A 27,591-nucleotide genomic window follows, 5' to 3' on the forward strand; every position below is an offset into this window, starting at 1 on the left:
TGCAGTACAGACAGCATGCGTGGAGATCATGAAAATGCTGCTCATGTCTTCCACGGCCACCTCTCCCCACCACACACCTGGCACAGGGTGCTAAGTAGTTTACAGTCACACTGGCCCCTGGCTAATGAGGGGCTGGCAGTTGGTGGGGGCTGATATTGTTCTCAGTTGAATTTTGCATTTTGAGAGCACAAATGACTTCTTGCTGTTTTTCCTCTTCTGGTTTAGGTGTTAATCCCTATTGCACAAGAGAAATTGATTTTCCAATGACCAAGAAATCTGCAGCGTCCACAGACAGGCAGCCTTATTCTCTCTGTAGTAACAGGAAGTCCCTCTCTCAACAACTGGACTGTCCAGCAGGAAAGGCTGCGGTAAGAATACAAGGAGGGAAACTCGGAGAAGACGGGGAGAAAGGAGGGACCCAACATTAACAGTGGCTGAAGAGGCCTTCCCAGTAATTTTTTGTCCGCAGAACTACAGAGGAGAGGGTCTGGCTTAGTAGCTACAAGAAGGTACAACCATCTCTGGGCCGAGAACCGCGTTAGAAATAGTCATCCATTGAGCGCCCCCTTGTGCCAGGCACTTGCAACTGCTGCCACGTGTGTGCTATTAAGAGCTAACACGTAGAGAACACGGCACGTGGGGGGACCCTGAACTATGGCTTTGCGTGGATCGCTTTATTTCATCTGCACATACTCCTAAGAGGTAGAAGAGGGAGCTACAGCTTGGACAAGTTAAGGGATTTATGTACGTTCACATTGTTGAGGAATAACAGGGCTGGGACTTCAAGTCTGATCTTTACGACTCTGAAGCCTGTGCAAAGAGGCTTTTCACTCCTGTAATACAGTGACTTGCTTTGCCAACATTGCCGCTAATTCTTAAAACAAGCTTAGAAAGAAATATGTTGTTGGCCCCATTTTATAGTAGGACACTGAGGCTTGGCAAGGTGAGCAGCTGAGTTTATGCATCTTAAAACCTATGGGGCCAGAATTTAAACTGCCCCGTGTGCTCCTCAGTCCATGACCTTCCCACTACAGGTGTCAGCTTGCAGGCAGAGAGCTAAGCAGGTATAAAGTACAGTGTACCCTACACACGTCCCCCGCGGCTTGCCTTTCAGCCCCAGCCAAAGCTCGCTGTGCTGCACGCTGCCACTTTTGGTCACACAGCGCCCTCTGTCTGTAGCATCTCACCCCTCCTTCTCTGATCTCTATCTCTAGAAACTGCCCCAGCCTTCAAAAATCTTCCTAAGGTTCCCTTTCTCCTGGGAACGCTCCTGATCCCTCCAAAGGCGTGGACTTCACATTTTCCCAAATGCCCATCAGGAGGCAGCTGCACTCCTCTCACAGTGCTCGTGCAGCCTGTCTTGTGAGTGTCATTTATGTTAGCATTTCATCTCACCCACTGACTCTCCCAAGCGGGGGCTCTATGGTCGAGCAATGTTTCCCTGCATAGTACATAACAGGTTTTCAGTGAATTTCATTTCTCTCTTTCCTTCCTTTCCTTGAGTCAATATGTTTTTCATTCCCAAACTGGGAGTGTGGTGTCCCAGTGTTAGAAGAAGATGGTTCCCTGGTGCCCCCCTGAGCTGAGAACTTTCCCAGTCCCTGGTTTTCTGCACATCTGGGGTCATACAGGAGTACACTGGAGCCCTCCAATATCTGCAGCCAGCGCTGGGTCCCTGAGGATTGGGCCAGCGGGTACTTCCTGGGGGAAGCTGCCTCCTGTCTTTGCTGCCTCATGCACTAGGATCCAGGTCCTTGGGAACAGGAAGCCTACCTGGCCGGCAGGGATGGGCAAAATATCAGCCAGTAGTAGCTGCCTGGAAGGCTGTGTTGAAAAGAATTGAAGCTCTGCTTCTCATTCACAAATAGTTAACTGCCTGTCTGCCTACCCCAAAATTACATTCTGAGTTTTGAAGTCTTTGGGTTCTGCCCCCTTGCCCACCACCTTCTGCCTGGCACAAGGGGAGTTCTCAGTAAATGTGTCTTGGATTGAACATAGTCTCAGGGCATTCTTGGTAGCTGGCTTCCCAGATTCTGCCTGAAACATCAGTTATGAGGACTTGTCCTAGAGGCAGCGTGTTCTGTGACATTAACCTGGGCCTACTTCCTTGACAAACGTTGGTGAGCCTTTTGGCTGCTCATCTACATTAGGCTCAGCAAAACAGGCTCCTAGAACCAAGGAAGTCCCTCGCCACCAGAATCCTGCCCACACCCCACTAACCACATTCTGGTCATTATGCTGCCTGCCCTTAGAAGAAAGAGGACTTGGTTCCTCTCTTTGGCTGGGCTTTTCCCCTTCCTGGTGAGATGGGTGCTACTGTCCTATGTGGCTGATCTTCTGCCCACTCTGGTTCCTTGTTGCAGGGAACTTCAAGGCCAACACGGTCCCTGAGCACAGCTCAGCTTGTGCAGCCATCTGGGGGCCTCCAGGCTTCAGTCATCTCCAACATCGTGCTGATGAAGGGCCAGGCTAAGGTGAGAAGGGATTGTGACCAACAAGAAGTCCTGGGGAGCGGCAGCAGTCTCCAAGGAGCTTCTGTGTCCAGGAAAGGATGGGAATAGGACTACTGGGGTGTCCTGGCACATCAGAAGAGACAAACACAGAGCGGCTAGTCTTTCAAAACTCACAACTGGCTGAGTTCAAGCAGCACACATTTTTCTAACTAGACAAAGTGATCATTTTCTTGTAAAGGATGCCAGTCCCTGCCAGCTGCCTTAGCACTTTCAAAGCTTGTTCTTTAATTCATTCCTGGCACAAGTTTCCAAGACTTAATTTTATCTGATACATAAATCCAAATTGTTTACATAGATTTCTGGATCCTGAGTTTGCCTCTGCCATTCAGATGTTGGCATAATAAAGCAGGGACCCATATATTAATTTATAAAAACATATGCTACCTATTACATGTGGAAAATTCAGTGGTTGATAGTGCTTTTGGCTGTCAATTGGAGCCTCCAGAAGAGTCAGAACTAACTCTACCTCTCTCAAGATGATGAAGCATTGTACTGATCTCTGCTTTACAATTGAGATATGTCCAAAGGGGATCCGAAAGCATTGGTGGTGGTGGTGAGGTAGGGGGTGTACACATGTTTGCACTGCTCCCAGAACATGCCACCCTGTACTTGAGGTTGACTGCGAAGTTCTCAGGCCAGCCCGAGCAGCCCAGGTGCTAAAATAATGAAAGGTCGGTTTCTTTATGTAATATATTTTTTTGTGTGGTATGAGGGGAGGACCTAATTGCTACTTACGGTCTGTCCAGTGGGAGGGGCGCCACCACACACCTCCAGTCCTCTTTCCCTCCATCTCCTGTTCCTTCTGTCTCCTGGGAGCTTAGCAGGAAATAAAACAGAAGACAGACATGAGAGATGCTGGGATGAATGCTCCTCTCATCACAAGGGAGTAGCTGTCTTCTATGCTGACTTTCTCTGAACGACCCCATTTTCTGATTAGTAAATCACCATGCTTTTTCCCCTTGAATTTAGGTAGAAGTAATTTTTTTAAAATTGACTTTTAAATTGTTTGCAGTGCCTGAAAGAAGGTGAAATGGTAAAGGCCACCAAAACTCATGCAAATATGACCAAAAATGGTTTAAGTTATCTTGGTGTGCACAAAATGTGCATTCAATGAGTAATTTTTATGAGGCCGGGGGATGGAAGAAGATGAATCATTTGATATAGAAATCCTCATGTACAGAGCAGGGATGATAAGTTCAGAAATAAAGCAGGCTTCCCACTATCTGGCGATACAACCTACACCCCAAGATCTCATCACTAACAGGATGACAAGTAGCAGTGAAGCAGGGGGAGGAGGATCTAGAGCCAGAAGAATCAGTAAGTGCTTGAGGTAGAGTCAAAAGCAAATCACACAATAAAACCAACCACCAAAACCCGGGCATTGTGCTGTGGGCTTTGCAATGGTAACTCCTTTAATCCCCACAACAACCCTCCTATTATCTCCTTTTATAGACGTGGAGCCGGGTGCACTGGCTCACACCTGTAGTCCCAGCACTTTGGGAGGCCTTCTGTTTGAGTCCTGGAGTTGGAGATCAGCCTGGGTAATAGAGTAAGACCCTGTCTCTACAAAAATAAAATAAAGTAAAATAAAATAAAATAAAAATTAACCCAGTGTGGTGGCACATGTCTATAGTCCCAGCTGCCCAGGAGGCTGAGGTGAGAGGTTTGCTTGAGTCCAGGAATTCGAGGCCACAGTGAGCTGTGATACAGCCACTGCACTCCAGTCTGGGCAGCAGAGGGAGACGCTATCTCTAATGAATATCTATGTGTATATTTTGTATATCGATATGAAGACAGAGGACCTGGGAGATTGCAGGGCTCGTCCAAGTTTACTTGGTTAGTGAGCAGCTGAACCAAGGCAATGACCCCAGGCTGCCTGACCCCTGGGCCTTGTTCTTAACCATGATGCCATCCTGGGTCCCTAGGGTGGGTGAGACTTTGAGTCTAGAGCAGCTGTCTCAGCCAGGACAAGGCCAGGGGCCCATAGAGGAGCCCTGAAGTGGCTCCTACCTCACCTTTTCCTAAACCTGTGCTACTCCCAGACACCATTTGTCCTGCCCATCCTGGAACACACACCACCTTCATCAGAGGCTTAGAATAGCTGCACACCCCCACGGCTCTCCCACTGACGCCCTACAGTGTCAAGAAGATGGCGGACAGCCTGCTGTCTCTGTGGCACGTGTTGATGCTCCTAATTAGCGGAGCGGCTCTAGCCTAGAGTAAATTGCCCATGAGCAATGGGCCTGTTACAGCAGTGGCCATCACTTTAAAGGGTCTGTCTAGGAGCCAAGCTACTGGCCACTGCCTGGCGTGCTTGTAGGTTGGACCCCAAAACCTGGCCTCCAGGTGGCAGTGATGCTTTTATCCCGTAATACGTGCTTCTTGAGCGCCTGCCTGATGCCAGACACAGAAATAAGACGCATTTACTGTCTTCAGAGAGCTTATAGTCTAGAAAGCTGCTTATTAGACTCAAGCTATGCCCTCGAGGGCAGCATGGGGTACCTTAGTCCTCAAAAAAATTGAGCAAGCCATATGCATTTCCTATGCTGCTTTTCAGGTCTGCCAGGCTGTTCTGTGAACTCACTGGCAGATTTGCAGGGGAAGCTGTGCCCACCCTCCCTTCTCTTCCTGCTGTAGACCTCACTCAACCTTTCCCTGGACTTCTTCCTGTCTGGCCTTCTCTCTACTGCCTCCTGGCTTCTCCCCAGCTGGGACTATCTGCTGAGCTATGAGTTTCTCCTCCCAGAGTCACCTGCACAATCCCAGCATATGTTTCTTGGCTCATGGGAATCACCTAGGACAATGGCAGATAGAGCAGGTGCAGGAGAGACAGCACATGATTGGAGGGATGTCCATGAGAAGGGGATTGAGGAGGCCTTTGGTAGGAGAAGGGATACCCTTGTAAAGCTGCTACTATTATTACTATCGTTGATATTTTTATGATTGTTGCTAGGTATTTTACTTTCAAACACAACCCTGTGAGTTAGGTAATATCATCATTATTTTAAAAGGAGGGAGACTGAGGCTCAGAAGCAGAAAGTGATTGGCCTAGGATTGCCAACTGGAGGGACAGAGCCAGGGTGCTGGTCTCCATCCAGCCTCCCTCTGTGTGGGGAGCATCAGACTCCCACAAAAGCTCCAGACACTACCCAGCCCAGGCTGGCCTTCATGCCGCTGCTCTTGCTATTTTTTTTGTTGTTGTTAAGTCCTGAGACCTTTGAGACCAAAGGCACCTTCTCTCCTTCCCAATCCCTTTGCTCAAGGCTGAGGCAGGCCCTCAGAAAGCATCAGCCCAGTGAGAAGCATGGACTACTACCCCTAAATCAGACCTTCTCTTCTTTCCCCAGGGTCTGGGCTTCAGCATCGTTGGGGGAAAAGACAGCATTTATGGCCCCATTGGGATTTACGTCAAAACCATTTTTGCAGGGGGAGCAGCAGCAGCCGATGGAAGGCTACAGGAAGGTAGGCTTCCCAGCCCTTTTCAGACCATGTGGAGGAAACAGAAGCAGAATCCAGAATTGCTGGGGCCATAGAAGATGTTGGGAAAGCAAAATGTGTCTTGAGCTGTCAGGATACGGCCGGCACGGATTCTGGGGTCTGCAGGCAGTGGGGACACAGCTCCCCCGAGGGGGTCTTCATTATGACTGGCAGGTTGGTTGTGTATGTTTGCACATGTTACCTGGCACCGTTACCCCTTAGCTGGTTGTGGTGCTAGCCTGGGTGGGACTGAAGTCTGAGGGGTCTGTTTCTGACCCTCCCCTCCTCTCACCCATTCTCTCAGCTGTCTTTCCTTTTCCATCCAAGATCCTGTCTCAGTTGTTGGGATCCGTTAACACCCCCTCTCCTTCATTCTTCCTGTCCTTTCTAACCCACAACCATAGGGAAACCAGGTTCAATGCTTTCAACCCTTGTAACAGATGAGTCTGATAAACATTCACTAGGAGCCTACTGAATTCTAGGGTCTAGGAATAGAGAGAGAAACAATCAGGCATGATTCCTGCTTTGAAGAGCTCATAATCTGCCAGCCAGGGACCCTCTCTTCCACTCCCCACCCACCCGTCTCCCATTGACCCACCCCCTCTCAACTCTTTCATATCCTCACAGTACAGAAGCCTCAGCCATCCTGGGAGTGAGGGGCCAGGGAAACAGCTGCCTGTCTTCTTGTCCTAGAGAGTCAGGTTCCCCCCCACCCCCAACTCCACCCTAAAGTTATGCATGGATTATTGAGCAACAGGTTTGGCCCAAAGAGATTGCCAGGTTTCAACTCAGGAGGCAAAGTTCAGGGGCTGGAAGTCACAAGGCAGAGAGTACCCACCGCAGGCCAAGGACTGGGTCATACACCAGAGGTCTGAAGAGAAGTAACTTCACAGCATTTTCACTCTTCTCTGTCAGTTCGGTTTCTGTAAGCTATGCTGAGAGCCTAACCACCTTTAATCATCTAACTTGCTTAGGGCAGGGTAGGCACACTACAGTCTGTGGGCCAAATCTGGCCCACCCACTGTTTTCAATATCTCATGAACAAAGAAAGGTTTTTACATTTCTAAATGGTTGAACATTTAAAAGTGTTTTTGATTCTTTCATGATACGTGAAAATGAAACGAAATGAAATCCAAATTTTAGTATCCATAAAAAAGCTTTCTGGGGACTCGAGCACACTCATCCACATACCCGTCATTCAGGGCTGCTTTCATGTTACAGCATAGTGTGGAGTGGTTACAGCTCACAAAGATTAAAACCTTTACTATCAGGGTCTTTGCAGAAAAAGTTTACCAACCCCAGCACTATGCAGAATTACACACACAGATTTTAGGGTGTGGGCAATGGGGAGCCTTTGAAGGCTTTTATACTATGGGAAAGACTGTGATCAGGGTTTTCAGAGGCTTCAGGAAGCAGAATGTAGGATGAAGTGGGCCATTGTGAGCCCCAGGCTCCAGCTCCAAGGACTGCCCAGAGGCAGTAACCCCGGGAGGAGAAGGGAGCAGATGAGAGAAGTGACAGCGCGTGAGCAGAGGTCGCAAAGGGCAGGTCAGGTCAGAGAGAACTGGAAGGTTTCTGGTTTTAGTAAACTAGAGAAAGACATTGCCTTACCTAGAGGAAGAGGCACTGGAGGAGGAGGAAGAAAAGGAAGGCAAACCAGATGTGTAGATTTGAGTGGCAGAAAGGAGAGCGATGTCCCTGGATGACCACGAGGTGGCGCTGTCCAGCAGGGGAATGACATCCGTTCTCTCTCCGTTCAGGAAGACAGACGTGAATGCAGACATTTGGGGAACATGGACATGAGAAAAACAGCTGAAGTTACCAAGCAGATGTAGGGGGGCGAGGGGAGGGGAGGGCAGGGCCAAGATGCAGTTCTAGGGGAATAGCTAAATCAAGAGGGTGGTGGAGAGCAAATGTCAAAGAAAGGAAAAAAGAACAGTGGGATCAGAACTGGGAGAGTGTGCCATTGTGTGTTTTATTATCTTTTGTACTTTTCTGTGTTTAAACAAAGGGTGGGGAAGGGTTGAAGTGGCAAGAAAAGAGAATATTGTGTTTTGTTTTCTTTCCTGAATGTGAGCTTGCCTGAGACAACCTTTTTATTTTTTTCTGAGCATTTGCCTCCCTTAGTTAACAGCAATCACAAAAATTGAAGATTTCAATGAGTTAAGACTCTCAGCTAGTGTACCATCCCTGATTCTAGCCTCAAACATTGAACAAATCATCTTTTGTAACTTCTTTTAAAAGTAAATATTTGAATCTTGAATTCAGGGCAAATACATTAATTGTAACAAAAGTTTTGTGTACAGATCAAGGCTACTAATGTTTTACTTTTATTCCCCTTCCAAGAAACCACTGTGTAAGATTTATTTGGCAAAACCTAATCAACCAGCTTTTACCAGATATAGCCAAATAAGGAGAGGACATTCCAAAAAGCCCAGAGTTGGGCTGTGTGGCCCCAGTAAGAGGGACATTCTAATAACTTAAAGAGAAGTCCAGCCCCTTAGGTAATTAAGAATGGACATCCTGAATTTTTGTTGTCTATCCTTCCTTCAGCACACATGTAATTATATTTTGATGTTTTAAATGTATCTATTTTCCTTCCCAGACTTGGAGTCTCACAATGACAAGGACTGGTTCCTTTTATTTTTTCACTTTGGCTCCAGCAATCTAAGAGATGGAACTGATTTGAATACTCTCCCCACCCTGCCTCCAGCCTCTGTTTCCAATACGTAGACTTGTGAAATAATATAGCACATCCAAAATCAAAATAAAGACGTGGAAATGCCCAGCTGCTAAGAAAAAAAGAAACAACTTTAAATCTAAGAATGGCAAACTCAGGGGTTGATGATGTGGCTGGGAGGGCTGCTGGATGCTTATAGACCTTAAGGGCTGGAGCTCAGATTTGAATGTCCACATGGGCAGAGGGGACAGAGCCTTGGGTCCATGTGAGGCTCTGAGAACCTGCATACAGCCTTGATAATGAAAGAGTTTCCCCTCAATAAAGCTAACAGACCCCAGGGGAGCAACAAGGAACTTAAGTTTACCCATGGCTCCTCAATGGGCAAAAAACATCTCTCACCAAAAAGTGAATATCACAATTGTGTCATATATAGGCATGCGGGTTACATTTATAGTTCCTGTAAAGCAAAGGTAATGCCAAGGTAAGAAATTAACATGAAAACTAGTCCTAAACCAGTGAAAACCTTGGGGTGCCAAATGGAAATAAAGGAAAAACTGGCAGTGACCTGGGGTATATGGGAATCCCATAGAAAAACAGAATATCCTGAAAATGAGTTTATAAAGATTACATACTATAATACATCAGGAAATGTCCACTGTTGAGGAAAGTCAGCAGAAGTAACAAAGAGGAGTGTTAGCCCTTAACAACTTAAGATTACAGAATAATCTAAAAGAGACTATAGAATTTCTATGTTTAAAATCATTTTAAAAAGATAAAAAAGGAATATAAACTGTAAGATAAGACCAGAACAGAGTAAAAAAGATAAGAGGAAGGGAAAAAAATAACTTTTGGAAATGAGCAAAAAAAGCAATCATTTCAATAAATAACTCAATGGATGGCTTAAACAGAAGATTAGATGCAGCTGTAAGGAGAATTAGTGAACTGGAAATTATCCAGTAGACCACACAGATCAAAGAAGAAAAAGATGAGCACTAAAGAAATATGGAGAATGGGTTGAAAGGGTCCAAAATACATTTAATAGGAATTTTAGAAAGAATAGAGCGAAAGGGAAGAGATAATATGCAAAAGGATAGTGGCTTATAATTTTCAAGAACTGACTTAAGGCATGATATTTCTGCTTGAGGAAACACAAAATGTTTCCTTTCTCTCTAGCGCATCATAGTAAAACTGCAGAATATCAAAGACAAAGGAAAAAGAAATCTTTCTTTCTTTCTTTCTTTTTTTTTTTTTTTTTTTTTTTTTTTTTGAGACAGGATCTCACCCTGTAGCCCAAGCTGGAGTGCAGTGGTGCAATCACAGCTCACTGCAGCCTTGATCTCCCAGGCTCAAGTGATTCCCCCACGTCAGCCTCTGAAGTAGCTGGGACTACAGGTGCATGCCACCACATTCAGCTAATTTTTGTACGTTTTGTAGAGACAGGGTTTTGCCATGTTGCCTGGGGTGCCCCCATCTCAGCCTTGCAAAGTGCTGGGATTACAGGTGTGAGCCACAGTGCCCGGCTAGAAAAAGAAACCTTAAAAGAAACCAGAGAAAAAGGATGGATTATATACAATGGAACCGTGATTAGGTGACAGCAGATTCATCAGTAATGACCAGGCCCAGAAGTCAGTGTAAACATAGTATTTATATCTGAGTTGCTTGGCACAATGTTGAATTCAGAGAAAGTGCTCCTTGTTTGTATATTGAACAAATTGAAAGAAAGGGAGAAAGTGGTTTTCTATTCACATAGAGATGGATTTTTGGTTACAGGAAGAATGTTTCTCCTACAAGTATACTGTTGTGAAAAAAGGACTTGCAGTCAAAAGATCCAAGTCCTATTTTTTTTTTTTTACCATGTGATTTGGGACTTCTCTGAGTTCACTTTTCTATTGTAAAATGGGGTCTTCATTGCATTCTGGAAAATCATATCCAAACCACATCCACTGAGCAATCTGTACTCCTCATCCAGCATTGGTCCTGGGGATATATCATCTAATAAGACAAAATCCCTGTCCCCAACAAGCTGCCAGCCTGGCCAGGGAGTGACTTAGGGTGCAGGCCGTTGATCACCACCCAGGGTGACAAGTGCAGTAGGTACAGTGTGACATGAATGTACAAAGGAGCTAAAGGTAGCAGGGCCTAAAGATTAAGAAGGAATAGGAGGAGAAAGTGGAAGTACATTTTTTTTGAGAAAATGGCATGGACAAGCATTTAACTAGACAGACCATTGTGGAAAATGCAGGTCGCGTTGCATCAGAAAATGCTGCATGGGAGCAAATGGTGTGAGGGTCAGGGAGGCAAGGAGGAAGGAGATGAAGCAAAGAGGTGGGCAAGGACCATATCCAACCGGGATTTGTGTGCCTGGCTAAGAGCCCTAGGTTTCACCCTGGAAGAGAGGGGGTGTCAGAGAAGGCCCAGGTTGCTGCCCTGCCTGCCTCGCAAGGGGAGAGCACCAAATGAGACAATGTTCTTCCAGAGCTTCGTGCATCATGCAAAGAGCTGGACAGGTGGGGAGACTAGAGTTCAAGGTAATGATAATGCCCTTTGATTGGGCAACACTCTTCTTAGCTACACTTTCTCTCTCTCAACAGGTGATGAAATTCTGGAGCTCAATGGTGAATCAATGGCTGGACTAACACATCAGGATGCTTTGCAGAAATTCAAGGTGACCGTTTCTTATCAACACGTGACTAAACTCTGGGGCCTTCAGGCAAAGAAACCAAGCTCTCAGTGTCCAAACCTGCAAATTCAAACTGTGGGGCCCTTCACATGAGGCACCTCACTGATGTGGGTCTTGGCGCAGGGTTAAAAGAAGACCTGACTCGGAAACCATAGTGTGATCGGGATTGTTGTGGGGGATTTTAAAACCCTTTACTATTTATACAATTGTTTTAAAACACTCCATGTATTTATCATGGTATATTTACAAATCTGTTTTAAGTTTGTAAGATAATTGCTAAAAGATATTTTTATGTCTCCATCTAGTTAGTTCAGTTCACGAGTCTATCTATCCATCCATTATCTATCTATCTGTCTATCTATCTATCTGTGTCTATTCACCCATCTATCTATCATTCCATCTGTCTATCTATTCATCCATCTATCTATCCATCCATCTCTTCATCCATCTATCTATCCTTCCATCTATCTATCTATTCATCCATCTATCTATCCATCCATCCACTCATCTATCTATCTATCCTTCCATCTGTCTATCTATTCATCCATCTATCCTTCCATCTATTCATCCTTCCATCTATCTATTCATCCATCTATCTATCCATCCATCTATTCATCCATCTGTTTATCCTTCCATCTATCTATTCATCCATCTATCTATCCATCCATCTACTCATCCATCCATCTATCCTTCCATCTATCTATCTATTCATCCATCTATCTATCCTTCCATCTATCCATTCATCCATCTATCTATCCATCCATCTATTATCTATCTATCTATCGATCTATCTATCTCTGTCTATTCATCCATCTATTTATCCATCTATCTATCCTTCCATCTATCTATTCATCCATCTATTTATTCATCCATATATTCATCCATCTATCTATCCTTCCATCTATCTATTATCTATCTATCTCTATCTGTGCATCCATCTATCCATCCATCTATTATCTATCTATCTATATCTATTCATCCATCTATCTATCCATCCATCTATTCATCCATCTATCCTTCCATCTATCTATCTATTCATCCATCTATCTATCTTTCCATCTATCTATCTATTCATCTATCTATCTGTCCATCTATTCATCCATCTATCTATCTATTCATCCACCTATCTATCCATCCATCTATTCATCCATCTATCTATCCTTCCATCTATCTATTATCTATCTATCTATCTATCTATCTATCTCTATTCATCCATCTATCCATCCATCTATTATCTATCTATCTATCTCTATTCATCCATCTATCTATCCATCCATCTATCTATCCTTCCATCTAGCTATCTATTCGTCCATCTATCTATCCTTCCATCTATCTATTCATCCATATATCTGGCATGTGTAGGTATATGTAGTAGTTGTGTGTATATATACAAATATGTCATAATTTAATTTGTAACATGTATGAATACATGCACACATTTATATTTCATACACATACACACACACACACACAGCTGCATTTCCTTAAACAGTATTTCTTCATCTCACCCTGCATTGCTGCTGGATGTTGTAGCCCTCTCTCTTTCCTTTCAGCAAGCCAAAAAGGGGCTCCTCACCCTCACCGTGAGAACCCGCCTGATGGCACCCCCTTCCCTGTGCAGCCACCTGTCTCCCCCACTGTGCCGCTCCCTGAGCTCCAGCACTTGTATCACCAAGGACAGCAGCTCCTTCGCCTTGGAAAGCCCCTCGGCTCCCATCAGCACTGCCAAGCCCAATTACAGAATCATGGTGGAGGTTTCTCTGCAGAAAGGTAAGAGTGCTGCAGCTGCATCCCCTGCCTGGGTCTCCCAGCACTGGCTGAGTCTCCCAGGCTTTCCTCACTTGGAATCAGTCCAGAGGCAGGGCAGAATGTTGTCTTTTAGCACATTTTATGGCCATTGCTTGGAGCCAGGTCTAGTCTTCTGTTTATAGAAGCTCAAGACATACCATTGGAACCTAGTCAATGTGTTCTGGGTCAGTGGTTTAAATAAAACAAAACAAAGCAAACAAAAACTCAAACACAAAAATACCCAGAGAGAGAGAGAGAGAGAGAGAGAGAGAGAGAGAGAAACAATGGGCCAGGAGTGGTAACTCAGCAGTAAGTATGCTAAGACACCCTGGGCAGGCCACCTGCCTTTCTCTGGGCCTCTGTTTCCCTACCTGTGGCAGAAAATTGAGGTCCTTTCTACCTCTGACATTCAGGGACAGACAGCCATTCCCTTTGCCACCCCAGGTGGGCTGCTGACTCCAGAGGGCTTGGAGCCCTCTCTGCCTGAATGCAACCGAGCTGAGACCTGGAGGATAAAGAGGAGGCAGCGAGGCACAGAGTTGGCCTGCAGCACAGGGGCCAGCATGTCTTCTAGGAGCAGAATGAAGGCCAGCATGGCTGGAGCTAGTTGGGCAGAGTGAGAGCTGACATCAGGGTACTTGGCGGAGGCAGAGAGACCCCTGTGGGGCTTTGCAGTTCGATTCTCTTCTAACTGGAGTTGGAAATCCTTTAAAGATTTCTAATCAGGGAAGTGACACAGCTTATTCTTCAAAAAATGTCTCCTAGGGTTCTCCTTGGAGAATGGCCCATAGTGTGACAAAAGTAGAGGCTTAGAAACCACTTGCAGCCATTTGGGTCAGAGCTTGGGAGTAGTGGACTTGGAGAGAAGAGGATGGGCTTGAGATAAATTGTCAAAGTGGAAGGGAAGCATACATAGTTAATTCCTTGCATACAGCTTTGCCTGATGCATGTCTTAGCTCTCCTGCTAGAACAGAAGCTCCCTGAGGCCTCAGACGCCTCTGTATGCCTGCAAGCCTGGCAGAATGCTTGGCATAAGGACTAAGGGCAGATAAGTCTGTGCTGGCATGGTCCCAACAGCTGTATTCAGGGCTCCCTCAGTGCATTCGCTGAGCAGGCATAAAATGGGAAAGGCATGGCCTCGGAGTGGTGTTTCTGCTGATCACTGGCATCAGAAACACCTTAGGGAGGATTTTGGTTTGCTCATTTTATATAATGCAGCTTCTTAGACTCTACCCCCAGAGATTTTGCTTCAACAGTGTTTGCTCAACAGGGTGAGGTGAGGCCAAGGGATCCACATTCTAAACAAGTATCTAATGCAATTCTGACGCCCATTAGACTGAAAAACTGCTCTAGTCAGGACACCTGGGCTGTAGGAAGGGCCCTGACTTTTATCAAATTCTTCATCCTTAAAATGGGATTGCCAACAATTGTCATGGCCTCTGTCATGGGACTGCTGGGAGAACCAGCATGAGAAGGTGAAAACATTTGCCAAAGTGCTCTGTAAATCGTACGTGTCGAAAGAAAACTGTAAAGGGCTTCCCCTACTCTGTGCTTACTCCATGTGGTCCTCCTTGCTGACAGCTCCTCATTTTCCAGGTGTTTCTATGTTGGTGAGCCCCAGGCCCTCCTCTCCCACACCCTGGGGGATCCCATCCAGTCCCACGGCCCTAACACCACCTACATGCAGCTATGTTCAAACTTTCAGCTTCCACCCTGCTTTCTCCTCTGGGTTCCGGCTTCATCTGTGCAAACATCTGCTCTACACGTCCCTGGGATAGTCCCAGACATCCTGACAGCACCCGCTTCCCTGTGCAGCCAGAGGTAGCCATTCCTCACTTTCCAGCCATTCCTCACTTTCCAGCACATTGCACATGTCATTTGGGCAAAGCTGAACCCCCCAGTCTTACCCTCACAACCCCGGTCCTCCATAACCTTCCCTGCTTTGGTAAATCACATCACCATCCACCCAGTTACTCAAGGCAAACGAATCTCCAAGTTATTTTGATTTTATCTGCTAAGTTTCTATACTTCATCCATCAGCAAGTCTATCTTCAAAATATATTCCATGGGCATCCATTTCTCTTCATTAGAGGTGAAGTCCAAGGCTACCACTGTCTCTCTCAACAGTGGCCTCTTAGCTGTTCTCCTTGCTTCCATTCTCCTTGACCCATAGTTCTTTCCCTTCACAGTAGCCAGATGTGTTCATAAAAATAGGAATGAGATCATGTCACTTCCTTGTTCACAGCTCTCCTATGGCATCCGCTCTCAGTAGAGAATAAACCCGTTCACTGACATGCCCTTGTTGGCAAAGCCCCACTGAATCTGCGATTGATCGCGCTCTCACTGTCACGTGCTGCTCTCCCATGCAGGCTGTGTCCCCACCACACTGGCCTTTCTGGTCCTATGACATGGCATGCTTGCTTTTGCCCTTGGGTCTTTGCGTTGGCTGTTTCTGCTTCTGAGATGCTCTGCCCCATCTCTTCACTCCTAACTCTTGTCACTTGCATTTTAGCCTAACTAGTGTCTCCTCTGAGGCCTGATGTAGCCATCTCTCACTTTCCAGCACATTCTGCATACACTTGCCATATAATACTTATCACTCTTAGATACTGTCCTCTCTTCTAGCGCCCTTCTTCCCTTCTTCCCTTCCTCCCTCCTTCCCTCCTTCCTTACTAGTCTTTCCCCACTATTCCTTGCCTGCCTTGGTCACTGTTCTGACCCTAAAGCAGTGCCTGCACACAGCGACTACTCCATGAATATGGGTGGGATGAAAGCTGTAATAACCAGGGGTCCATGTCTGTGGCACCCAATTGACAGGTAGACCCTCTGGGAAAGCTCAGTCCCGGTCTCCCCACCCTGTCCTGTTCTGCTTCCAGAGGCCGGTGTGGGCCTGGGCATCGGTCTATGCAGCGTTCCCTACTTCCAGTGCATCTCCGGCATTTTCGTCCACACGCTGTCACCAGGATCCGTGGCGCACCTGGATGGACGTCTCCGGTATGTCCTCACTTCTGTTTCTGAATATAACCCTGACTTACAACCAGGGAACACATACCTTAGAATGTCAGGAGATTGATTTGGAGATGAGCGATAAAGAATGATCTTGTGGTGGAGGTCAGCTACTCTGCCCACCAGGACACCCCCTGTTGTGGGCACTGGCTAGGGAGGGGCAGGCTTCCTTCCTGCCCCTCAGGACACTCTTGGGAGATGCATTTGCAGTCTGGCTCACAGGGAGGGAGTGAGGCTTTGCACCCCAGCCCCTGTCCAGGCCACTGGGAGGGTGGGTGCTGACTGAGCCCCCCAGGGCTAGCAGGAGCCGGGTGGGCAGGGTCTTTGTTCTCAGCTCCCACAGCAGAGCCAGGTGTGGGTCCTGCCAGGACCAGACTGAGGTGGGGTGGCCTAAATACCACATCCCGCTGTGGCCAGCACACCCCTGACCCTGCACACATTTGTGACCCTGAGAAATCCCAGGGCGGGGCCGGGAGGCAGAGAACCTGGTGGGGATATCTGAGGCCATACCCCGTGGGAGGGTTCAAGCCTGTGGCTGGAGCTGGTGCCTGCTTATCTAATAAAGTTCCACAGGTGTCTCAAAAAAAAAAAAAAAAAAAAAAAAAGAGAATGATCTGGGCATAGCTCAGAGCCATGTTCCTCAAAGTGTTGTCTGGACCAGCATAATCAGCATCAACTGGGAACTTATTAGAAATGTGGGATCTCAGACGCCCCACCTGGACCTGCTGAGCCAGGACCTGCATTCTAACAAAATCCCCATGAATGTGTATGCATGTTACAGCTTAAGAAGCATCGTCTCAGAGAACGCCAGTCCAACATAGAAAACCCATTTAATTCAGATTTAACTAATATCGAATTTACAATGACATAAATAAGGAGCTTTGATGAGGTGAATCTATGAATTCTATATAGAAATGGTGGCTTAATGACAAAAATATTAGTAAGCTGGGCACCATGGCTCACACCTATAATCCCAGCACTTTGGGAGGCCGAGGCAAGTGAATGGCCTGAGCTCAGGAGTTCAAGACCAACCTGGGCAACATGGCAAAACCCATCTCTACTAAACATACAAAAATTACCGAGTATGGTGGCACATTCCTATAATCCCAGCTACTTGGGAGGCTGAGGCAGGAGGCTCACTTGAGCCAGGGAGGCTAAGGTTGCAGTAAGCCAAGATCGTGCCATTGTACTCCAGCCTGGGCAACAGAGCGAGACCTTGTCACAAAAAAAAAAAAAAAAAAAAAAAAAAAGGGAGAGAGAAAACATGAGTAGTAGAAATACAGGTTCTTTCTGGCATAAACAAAATATTTTTGGGTACTCCAGATATATTTTTTATAAATAATTTCTAAGAGAAGTTCAAATCTAAATTTTTTTTCAATAACTGATCTGAACTTGATTTAAAAATATATCCTGTTTAATTTGTTACAATACTTTGCACTCTAACATTCATGTATAGTGCAAATCTTCTCTCACTGGTTTTGGGTTTTCCTAAATCAGGAGAGTTTTGCCATCCCTTTAAAGGGTTTCCTACAATTGCAGTGTATGGAAAGGCCATCCCTGCTTACGATGATGTTTTGATGGAGCTTCTGAATTAGAAAAGGATTTGCTGTTATCTGCAGGAAGGTGGCAGGTGATTAGCTGAGCTGCTCTGCTGGTTCATAGGACATAACTGCAGGCTCCATGTGGTTGTCTTGGTCCTAGTACCCTCAGACAGACAGTACCTCCTTCTCAGATCTGCAATGGGATAGGGATTGTTCTGGAAGCTTCTGCTTTCCTTAGCATCTGGTGCTATATGACCGTGGTCTTCAGTTACAGCAGTAAAAAGGAATACTCTCCTAGCAAGGGTGAAGGACGATGAACTCAGCAGAAGGAAGTCACAGAACACAGCAGGGGGCACATGGAAATCAGGCTCAGGAGGTTGGATTTCTAATCCTGGACCTGCTGATGAACAGCTAGGCCAGGGGTCTGCAAACTGGGGCCCATCATTGTTTTGGGTTTTTTTTTTTGTTTTTTGTTTTGTTTTTGGTTTTGGTTGCTGTTGTTTTAATAAAATTGTATTGGAACAAAGCCATGCTCATTTGTTTATGCCTCGTCTGTGGCCACAGCTGTCATGCTATTAATGTAACAGCAGAGTTGAGTAGTTTCATTACAGACAGTACGGCAAAGCATGCAACATCAAAAATCTCTGGGCCCTTTGCAGAAAAAGTTCGTCAATTCCTGAGCAGACCTAGATCAGGGAAATCTATTCAACCTCTGCAGCTCAATTTCCCTATCTAGATCAGGAAGGGGACTGGATTATACAAATCTTCCATGTATCTACGTGACTCCATCTTTCCTACCTTTTTTTTTAAGGTTTAGGTTGCTATTAACTCCCTTCCCACCTCACAACTAGAATGAATGCCATCACCTTTTCTCCTTATTTCTTTTTGCAAGAATTCTCAACTGCTGTCCTGCTGAGTTATTTTTTCTCTACCTTTTAGCACATATGGGATGTTAGGTCCGACATTCAACATCCTGTGTGTGCTATGTTAGATCCAATCCTTCCTCCTAACTAGTCTACTTATGGGAACACTGAGGCCCAAGGAGAGGATGTGGTGGATTAAATCCTGGTAAATTGGTTATTTAGTTGAATTGGCTAAACCATACCCTCAGTCTTTAATGGGCACAGTTAAATGTGAAAAGAAGGAGGAAAGTTGCAGATGAACTTTTGTTAATATTGACCCACCATAAATATGAAACGTCTGCTGCTTTGTGGTTGTGCAGTAAGGGGGTGTGGGATATGCTACTTTGGTGTGCCCTGTTCTGAGTTTTGGTCTGGTGGCTAGCAGGGTCTACTTATTCATGTGATTTTTAGATCTCATCAAACAGCCCAGCCAGGAGTGGGCCCCTGGGGCAGTGTTCAAATGTCTCATTGATTCACTTACTGATGGCTTCTTGTTGATGCTTGCATAGGTGTGGGGATGAGATTGTGGAAATCAGTGATTCCCCTGTGCACTGCCTGACGCTCAATGAAGTCTACACGATCCTGAGTCACTGTGATCCTGGTCCAGTCCCCATCATTGTTAGCCGACATCCAGACCCACAGGTAACACCCCCTGGGTTATCCTCTTCTTCTCAGGCTCACTCATTCAGCACCAAAATTGCAACAAGAAATAGATGAAAACAGAGATGTTGCTGGCTGGGTTTGTACCTGAATTCCCAAGAATCCCTTCCAAGTTTCTGTAGTAAGATTTGTCTGCAGCAGAGGTCCACTAAAGAACTCCTAGATATCAGAAGCAATTGACATTAACTTAGGGAAGCTCTTACAGCTGAGTTATAAGCTCTGGGGCAGGAAAATAGAGACCCAGGGTCCCAGCTAGTAGATGCAAGAGATTTATTCATTTATGCATCTAGTAGGTACCCACTGTGGGAATGTCTGGAGATAGGTACTGAAGATACAGAGACAAGTTCATAGCACGTAGTCCTGCCCTGCAGAAGCTCATAATATCAATAAAGAGCCTGATATAGACATAATTGCAAAACAGAGATGGTAAGTCCTATGCAAATACAGGAATATAGCAGGGAATGGTTGATAAAGTAAAAAAAATACCAGAGGTTAGTTTTCTCCAGGCAGAGAATATAAGGAAGATCATTCCAGGCAGTGGGAACACAAAGTTTAATGTTAGAGTCATGAAGGGACCTGACATGAAGGAGAGGAGTGAGTTCTGTGGGGCTGGAATGTAGGGTACTAGGTAGGCGTGACTGAGAACAGAGGTTGGCAGGGCATTGGGGTTACACTGCAGAGGGCTTTCAACAGGCTACTAAAGAGTTTCCATTTTATTCTGCATAGTGAGGAGCTATGGGAGGTCTGTAGCTGTAGATGGAGCGTGTTCATATTTTAATTTTTTAACCTTTGATTGCACTGTAGAAGGCAGGATAGAGTGGGTGGAGTGTGGGGTTTGTAAGAGGAAGGAAGCTTATGGTGAGAGCCTGAACTACACAGCAGTCATAGGAAGAGAACAATGAAGGGGCAATGTATTAGTCTGTTCTCACACTGTTGATAGAGACATACCTGAGACTGGATAATTTATAAAGGAAAAGAGGTTTAATGGACTTACAGTTCCATGTGGCTGGGGAGGTCTCACAATCACGGCAGAAGGTGAAAGGCATGTCTTACATGGTGGCAGGCAAGAGAGAATGAGAGCCAAGTGAAAGGGGAAACTCCTTATAAAATCATCAGCTCTTGTGAGACTTGTTCACTGTCATGAGAACAGAATGGGGGGAGCTGCCCCTATGACTCAATGATCTCCCACCAGGTCCCTCCCACAACTTGTGGGAATTATGGGAGCTACAACTCAAGATGAGATTTGGGTGGGGACACAGAAAAATCATATCAGGCAACATTAGGCAATGCTTGGGAAGACTCAACAAGAGCTGCTGGGCAAGTGGCTCTGGGGTAAGAGAGGGAGGAACCAAGGATATCTTGAATATTTTTAGATTGGAAGACTGAGCAGTGGTCTTCCACCAGAAGAGAGAAGAGGAGAAGGTAGTAGGTTTGGGAGGGAGAGAAGAGCATGATCTTAGTGTAGGACATAGTGAGGTGGAGGTACCATGGAGTGTTCAGGTAAAGATGCCCAGCAGGCAGGTTAGACTTAGGGCTGATAACAACTATAACAGGGACCCAGGCTGGAGCTAGACTTGGGGGTTGAATCCCTGCTGCTGGTGAGAGCTCTGGGGAACCTGGAATAATCACCACCACTAATTATTTAATCCTAGTGTGTGCCAGCCAGGCATGTTTTCCAAAGATGTGACCTACACAACTGCATTTAGTTGTGCAGTCCCCTGAAATCAGTGTGATATTTCTCCCCTGCAAATCACAGATGAGGAAACTGAGGCTTAGAAAGGACAAATACAATTTCCCAATGGTAAAACTACTAAGTAAAGAAGCTAAGATTTAAATCCAGCAAAGCCCATGCTTTGAACTCACTGACTCCCAAACTCCCAGTGGCACTTGGACAGAGTGGACTAATGAGGAAAATCAATATATAATGGTGTGGTGGAATTCAAACTCAGCCCCATTCTATGGATTGCACACTGGGGCTAAACACACCAGAGACAAGCAAACTTCTTAACTAAGGCAAACAAATAATTGGCCTAAATCTCTGGACAATACAAGAAAAGAAAGAGGTCCCAATTAATTTATCATTTCCTCTTGCTGCTTTTAGGACTATGGCAGAAAATCAGTAGAGTAGGGGTCAGGTTGTGGGCAAATGCTGTGGCCCTGGGCTTGAGGAATGTGCATTCTCCCAGAGAGATGGGACACACACAGAGAGGCCACAGAGGTGAGGGCCTTGAGAGTGAGGGAGCTGGAGTTCCAGCTGCTCACGTAAGGGAGCCAGGTCAGAAAGGACAGGTAAGGTTTAGAGCAGCAGAAAGGCAAAGGCACCACAGGCAGGGGAGATCCAGGGGCACAGGCATAGGGCGGAGAGAAGAGAGCCAGGCCCAGCAGTAGAATGCCTAGTATGTGTCCAGTCTGCTGCTTGCTTATGGTGACCTTGGGCAACTCATCTAATCTCCAAGAGCCTCTGGTTCCTCAACTCTGACAAAGGGGAGTGGTCTTTACCTTACAGGACTGTTGTGGAGGGTAACTTTCCTCTATTAAGAGTTTACCATCTGCCAGGCATTGTGCCCAAGACTTTAAATGATTTATTTATTGTTGTTTATTGTGGTAAAATACACATAACATAAAATTTACCATCTTAACAATTTTTTAAGTGTACACTTCAGTGGCATTTAGGACATTCTCATTGTTGTACAACCATAGCCACCATCCGTCTCCAGAACTCTTTCCATCTTTCAGAATTTAAACTACCCATTAAACAAGTCCCTCTGTTCTCCCACCCGCAAGTCCTGGGAACCACCATTTTACTTTCTGTCTTTGTGATTTTGACTACTCTATGTTCATCAAGGTGGAATCATATAAAATTGGTCCTTTTGTGTCTGGCTTATTTGACTTCGCATAATGTCCTCAAGGTTCATTTATGTTGTAGCATGTGCCAGAATTTCCTTCCTTTTTACGGTTGAATAATCTTCTAGTGTGTATATGTGTGTGCGTGCATATGTGTGTGTATCACATGCTATTTATCATCTGTTTGTGGGTACTTGCATTGTTTCCACCTTTTGACTGTTGTGAATAATGCTACAATGAACATGGAGTAGATTCCTCTGAGATGTTGACTTCCCTTCTTTTGGGGTATATACCCAGAAGTGGAATTGCTGGGTCATATGGTCATTCTATTTTTAAGTTTTTGAGGAGCCTTCAAACTATTTTCCACAGTGACTACACCATTTTACATTCTTATCAGCAGAGTCCCAGGGTCCTGATTACTCCATATCCTTCCAATACTTTGTTCTTTTCATTTCTTTTTTGAGAAGGAGTCTCACTCTGTCACCCAGGCTCAAGTGCAGTGGCACGATCTTGCCTCACTGCACTGAGTTCAAGTGATTCTCCTGCCTCAGCTTCCTTAGTAGCTGGGATTGCAGGTGTGCACCAACACACTGGCTAATTTTTGTATTTTCAGTAGAGATGGGGTTTCTACCATGTTGGTCAGCCTGGTCTCGAACTCCTGACCTCAAGTGATCTGCCTGCCTCAGCCTCCCAAAGTGCTGGGATTAGAAGCATGAGCTACCATGCCCAGCCTCTTTTCTTTCTGTTGACAGTAGCCATCCTAATGTCCTAATGTGTGTGAAGTGTGTAACTTGGTGTGGTTGTGATTTGCATCACTGATCATTAGTGATGTTGAGCATTTTTTCACTTGCTTTTTGGCTGTTTGTATATCTTCTTTGAAGAAATATCTATTCAGGTTCTGTGCCCAGTTTTTAATCAGGTTGCTTTATTGTTGTTGTTGCTGCTGAGTTGTAGGAGTTCTTTATATATTCTGCAACTGAACCATTTATCTGAAATATGATTTGCAAATATTTTCTCCAATTCTATAAGTTGCCTTTTCAATCTGTTGGTTATGTCCTTTTGATGCACAGAAGTTTTTGATTTTTACGTAGTCCAATGTATCTACTTTTTTGTTTCATGTACTTTCGATGTCAAATTATTTATTTTTTAAAAACCTGTCCTCATTTTGAAGTGGGTTTTATTACTGTTATTATTTTACAGAAGGAAGAAATGGAGGATTAGGAGGTTAAGTAACTTGTCTACGTGTTCACACCTAGACAGTAGAGGAACATAAGCCTTTTTGACTCTAAGACTCATACTCTTGACTATTACTCCAAAGTGATAATAAACTGTGAGTCACAGCTCAGACAGTATAACAGTGATTGTGATGATTATGACATTGTTGATAATGATGATGTCATGACAGCATTGCCAAGAATGGACTAGCTCACAGAGATAACCCATGAAGTGGTAACTTTGCCTAGAATTTTCCAGCAAGTAGTGGGGAGAAGGGTGGAGAGTTGAGGGGGCCTCCTTGGGAACCCCTGCATTGATATACTTTGGACTTTATCTAGAAGATACTGAGGAACCATTGATTCCCAGGGTATTTCTGGAAATGGAATTTGTCAGCTATTTGCAGAGTAAGTTGAAAGACAAAAATCCAGAATCCAGTGGCCCAGCTTGGGAGCTGGTCCAGGGCTGGAAGCCTGATGCAGGAGCTTCCACTGTTTGTTTGAGGAGATGATTGATATTTTCTAGGTCTCTGAACAGCAGCTCAAAGAAGCTGTGGCCCAGGCTGTGGAAAACACCAAGTTTGGAAAGGAGAGGCATCAGTGGAGTCTGGAAGGTAAGACAAATGGTGAACTTTGATGTAAAATATCTTTGCCTTCTTAGAAAGCTTAGGATTTATCCATTAACTCATCCTCTATCCAAGGAATAGTAACAGCAGTTACCATAGACCAGTATAGTATGTAGACAGAGGCTGAAAACTAGCAGCCACCAGCTAAATTTAGCTTATATTTTTGCTTTGTTTGGAAGACATAAGATTTTAAAAGCATCTGAATTTAAATCGCTACAAATGTGCCAGGCTCTCTCCAGCTTCCCTATGGTCCCCACCATTCCCTTTATCCTGTACCAAGTTGCCATTCACACAATAGCCTCATAGGCATTTGAGTTTGCAGCCCCTAGTCTATAATAATAGAATATTGGAAAAATTAACATTTGGGAATATAATTCTGACATTTATTGAATATTTGTAATGTCAGAGACTGTGCTAATTCATGCATTCACACATAATTTTTATGCACATTTTATAAGAAAAAGGGAGGTCCTCAGAGACTCTCTTACTCAAAGTCATACCACTAGAGCGCAGAGGCTTTGGAATGGAAATCCAGCTGGCTTGACTCCCATGCTTAGCCATTGGGCATTAATCACGTCTACCATGGAACATCCTTGTGACAGAACAACATGCAACCATTGGCACTGATATTGATAAGAAATTAAATGATCTGGGAAAATGTTCAGAGAAAAGAGCAGAACACAACATTTTATTTCAGCTCTGGTCTATTATTTCTACCCACCCAACACGCATATATGCTCAGGAAAGCATGACAGAGAAACTCACCAAAATTTTGACAGTAGTTATTTCTGGCTGATAGGAACACAGGTGAAGTGAATTTTTACTTTCATTCCTTCCTCCTTGTGGCTGAGTTTTCTCTAAGGAGGATGTATTATTTCATGATCAGGAAGAAAAAAAAAAAAAAGAAAACTTTTTATTTAAAGAGAAAGTGAGTTAGGAGCTTGACTGGCCTTGGTTCTCTCTCATGGGGCTCCTCTGGCTTTCCTAGTCTCTCAGAATAAGCTGGAATTTGAGCAAGGGACTAGATTTCAATCCTCTCCCACCCCCTCAAGCTGTGATTTCAGGAAAGGGGCACCCTTGACAGCTTACCACTAGAGAGAAGGGCCTCTCAAGGATATGTGGGTAGCCCTAGTGCTGGAAACCAGGGTAGGGGGTACGGAGAACCAGGAAGAAGGGCTAATGGGGAGGGAGGGAGGAAGGTGCAATGGCTAAGAAATAGTGGCTTTCTGCCCTCACCTCACCCTCAACTGGAAAGAAATGGTGACTTCTTCGTGTCAGATTTAAAGTGCCTTGACAGGTAGTTTCTCTGTCTTTGTTATTGAGCCTCAAAATAACCCCAGTGACTTTAAAACTATCATCCTCATTTTACAGATGCAGAAATGGAGTTGGGTCCCCCAGGAAGCCGACTCTAAGATGGAGTTTGGTCTGCAGCGTGTTCATTAGGAAGTGTCCTGCGGATCACTACCTGTGGCAGGGAGGGGAGCAGGCAGGGTAGACAGAGGGAGGATGGAACTGAGATGCACACCCAACAGCTTCAGCCAAGCCCTGGAACTCTGCAGCTAAAGTCCACATTAGAGTTGTCCCGAGTTTACCAGCATAGCTGGACCCTGTAACCCAGCTCCAGCAGTCCCTGGAGATGGGCTGCCCTCTTGGACAAGGCAGTTGTCTGCAGCTATGGCAGCCCCTGGAGGGACCCACAGTTGAAAGTAGTCTGCCAGCAGCACTCCCCACAGCTGGAACATCAAGCCCTTCCTCAGTGGGTGATCTGGGTGGCATATCTCCATATCCATCACTCACAGGCTCAGAAAGCTTGAACGATTTTCCCAACCCAAAGTCATACAGTTCGCCGGGGACCAACACCAAGACTGCCACACTCCAGATCCAGAGTGGCGCAGATCAGAAGCAGATGGCTGGTGTGCAGTGTGCTGCCCGCAGCAGTCGCAGGCGAGGCCAGGGGGTGTTTTTGTTTTCTGAAGCTCAGTTATGAAGATTCCCTTGTGCTTCCCACACAGGTGTCAAAAGGCTGGAAAGCAGTTGGCACGGGCGGCCTACCTTGGAGAAGGAACGAGAGAAGAACTCAGCACCCCCGCATCGCAGGGCTCAGAAGATCATGATCCGCTCCAGCAGTGACAGCAGCTACATGTCTGGGTCCCCAGGAGGAAGTCCTGGGAGTGGCAGCGCTGGGAAGCCATCCTCTGACGTGGACATCAGCACACACAGCCCCAGCCTGCCCCTGGCAAGGGAGCCAGTGGTGCTTTCTATAGCATCCTCCAGGCTGCCCCAGGAGAGCCCGCCTGTCCCAGAGAGCCAGGACAGCCACCCACCACTGAGACTGAAGAAACCCTTTGAGATATTGGTGAGAAAGCCTACATCCTCCAAGCCCAAGCCTCCACCCAGAAAATACTTTAAAAGTGACAGTGACCCTCAGAAGAGTCTGGAAGAGAGAGAGAAATCCTCATGCTCTTCTGGGCACACCCCACCCACCTGTGGCCAGGTAAGAGGATGGGTCCACAGGTTGACTGTTTCCAAGACCAGACTCAAATCTTGAGCATGGGCAAGTTAGAAAGTTAGTGTTAGCAGAGCCAGAATGAAAGTTTCTCTTGCTCCACCAGAAAGAAGCTGTTGCTTAGGACTCAGCTGAGGACTGACCATGGAAAGATGGGTTTGAAGGTTGACGGATAATTGAAGTCCCAGTCCTGCTTGCTGGCATCGGGGTTCCCACCCATAACACACTGGAATTTAAGGTTCCTTTCCTCTGTCATTTTTCACTCACCATGAAGGAAAAACACCAGGGCCCCTGCAGGGCCACAGTCTTTGCCTGTGGATCTTTGAATGTCCTGCTTGTAGGGAGAATAGTGGCTTAAATAACTAAAAAGGGGCCTGGCGCAGTGGCTCACGCCTGTAATCCCAGCACTTTGGGTGGCTGAGCTGGGTGGATCATGAGCTCAGGAGTTCAAAACCAGCCTGGCCGAGATGGTGAAATCCTGTCTCTACTAACAATACAAAAATTAGCCGGGCATGGTAGTGGGTGCCTATAATCCCAGCTACTCGGGAGGCTGAGGCAGGGAATTGCTTAAACCCAGGAGGCGGAGGTTACAGTGAGCCGAGATTGTGCCACTGTGCTCCAGTCTGGGCGACAGAGCAAGACTCCATCTCAAAAAACAAAACAAAACAAAACAAAACAAAACAAAAGCAAAACAGAACAACAACAACAAAACAAAACAAAACAAATGAAAAACAACTAAAAAGGGACAAGAGTTGCTTACCCTGCTTCTTAAGTGAGTGGACTGATATGATTTTGAGAAACTGGCTCTATTTCTTCCCCAGTTATCTTTGCCTCCTCACTTCCGTAGGCATGGATCCTTGGGGAGACCCCACCAATCCGTTAATTGGGGCTGCATGTAGTGGCTCCTTCCAAGGGCTATTGTGAGGATTAAAGGTAACCACTTAAGGCAAGTACCTGACAGCATCTCAGTCATATTAGCATTCATTGCCATGATCTTTCCCCATCAGGCCCCTTAAAGCCCTCCTTCCCGCCCCTTGCATAAAAGGCAGGCTGACTGACAGGCAGCTGCTATGTCTTGAGCCATTTTTATGCACAGGCTAATTACACTGAGTACTTTCATGTACATTGTGTCAATTAAATCTTACCACGACCTGATG

General features: G+C 45.6%; 1 protein-coding gene across 3 annotated transcripts in view; it reads left to right on the top strand.

Annotated features, from left to right (window-relative positions):
• The window catches only part of IL16 (interleukin 16), a 129,871-nt gene that overhangs the window by 88,186 nt on the left and 14,094 nt on the right, over positions 1–27,591 (top strand). For all 3 annotated transcript variants that reach the window (XM_073012392.1, XM_073012393.1, XM_073012391.1), the window contains 9 exons: positions 226–368; positions 2,364–2,474; positions 5,861–5,975; positions 11,262–11,335; positions 12,904–13,120; positions 16,015–16,132; positions 19,097–19,229; positions 23,829–23,916; positions 25,941–26,422. In XM_073012392.1, the coding sequence (XP_072868493.1) occupies positions 226–368; positions 2,364–2,474; positions 5,861–5,975; positions 11,262–11,335; positions 12,904–13,120; positions 16,015–16,132; positions 19,097–19,229; positions 23,829–23,916; positions 25,941–26,422 (1,481 nt within the window). The remainder of the gene's footprint in view (positions 1–225; positions 369–2,363; positions 2,475–5,860; positions 5,976–11,261; positions 11,336–12,903; positions 13,121–16,014; positions 16,133–19,096; positions 19,230–23,828; positions 23,917–25,940; positions 26,423–27,591) is intronic.

The sequence above is a fragment of the Chlorocebus sabaeus genome, chromosome 26 (assembly GCF_047675955.1).
Source record: "Chlorocebus sabaeus isolate Y175 chromosome 26, mChlSab1.0.hap1, whole genome shotgun sequence".
Taxonomy (NCBI): domain Eukaryota; kingdom Metazoa; phylum Chordata; class Mammalia; order Primates; family Cercopithecidae; genus Chlorocebus; species Chlorocebus sabaeus.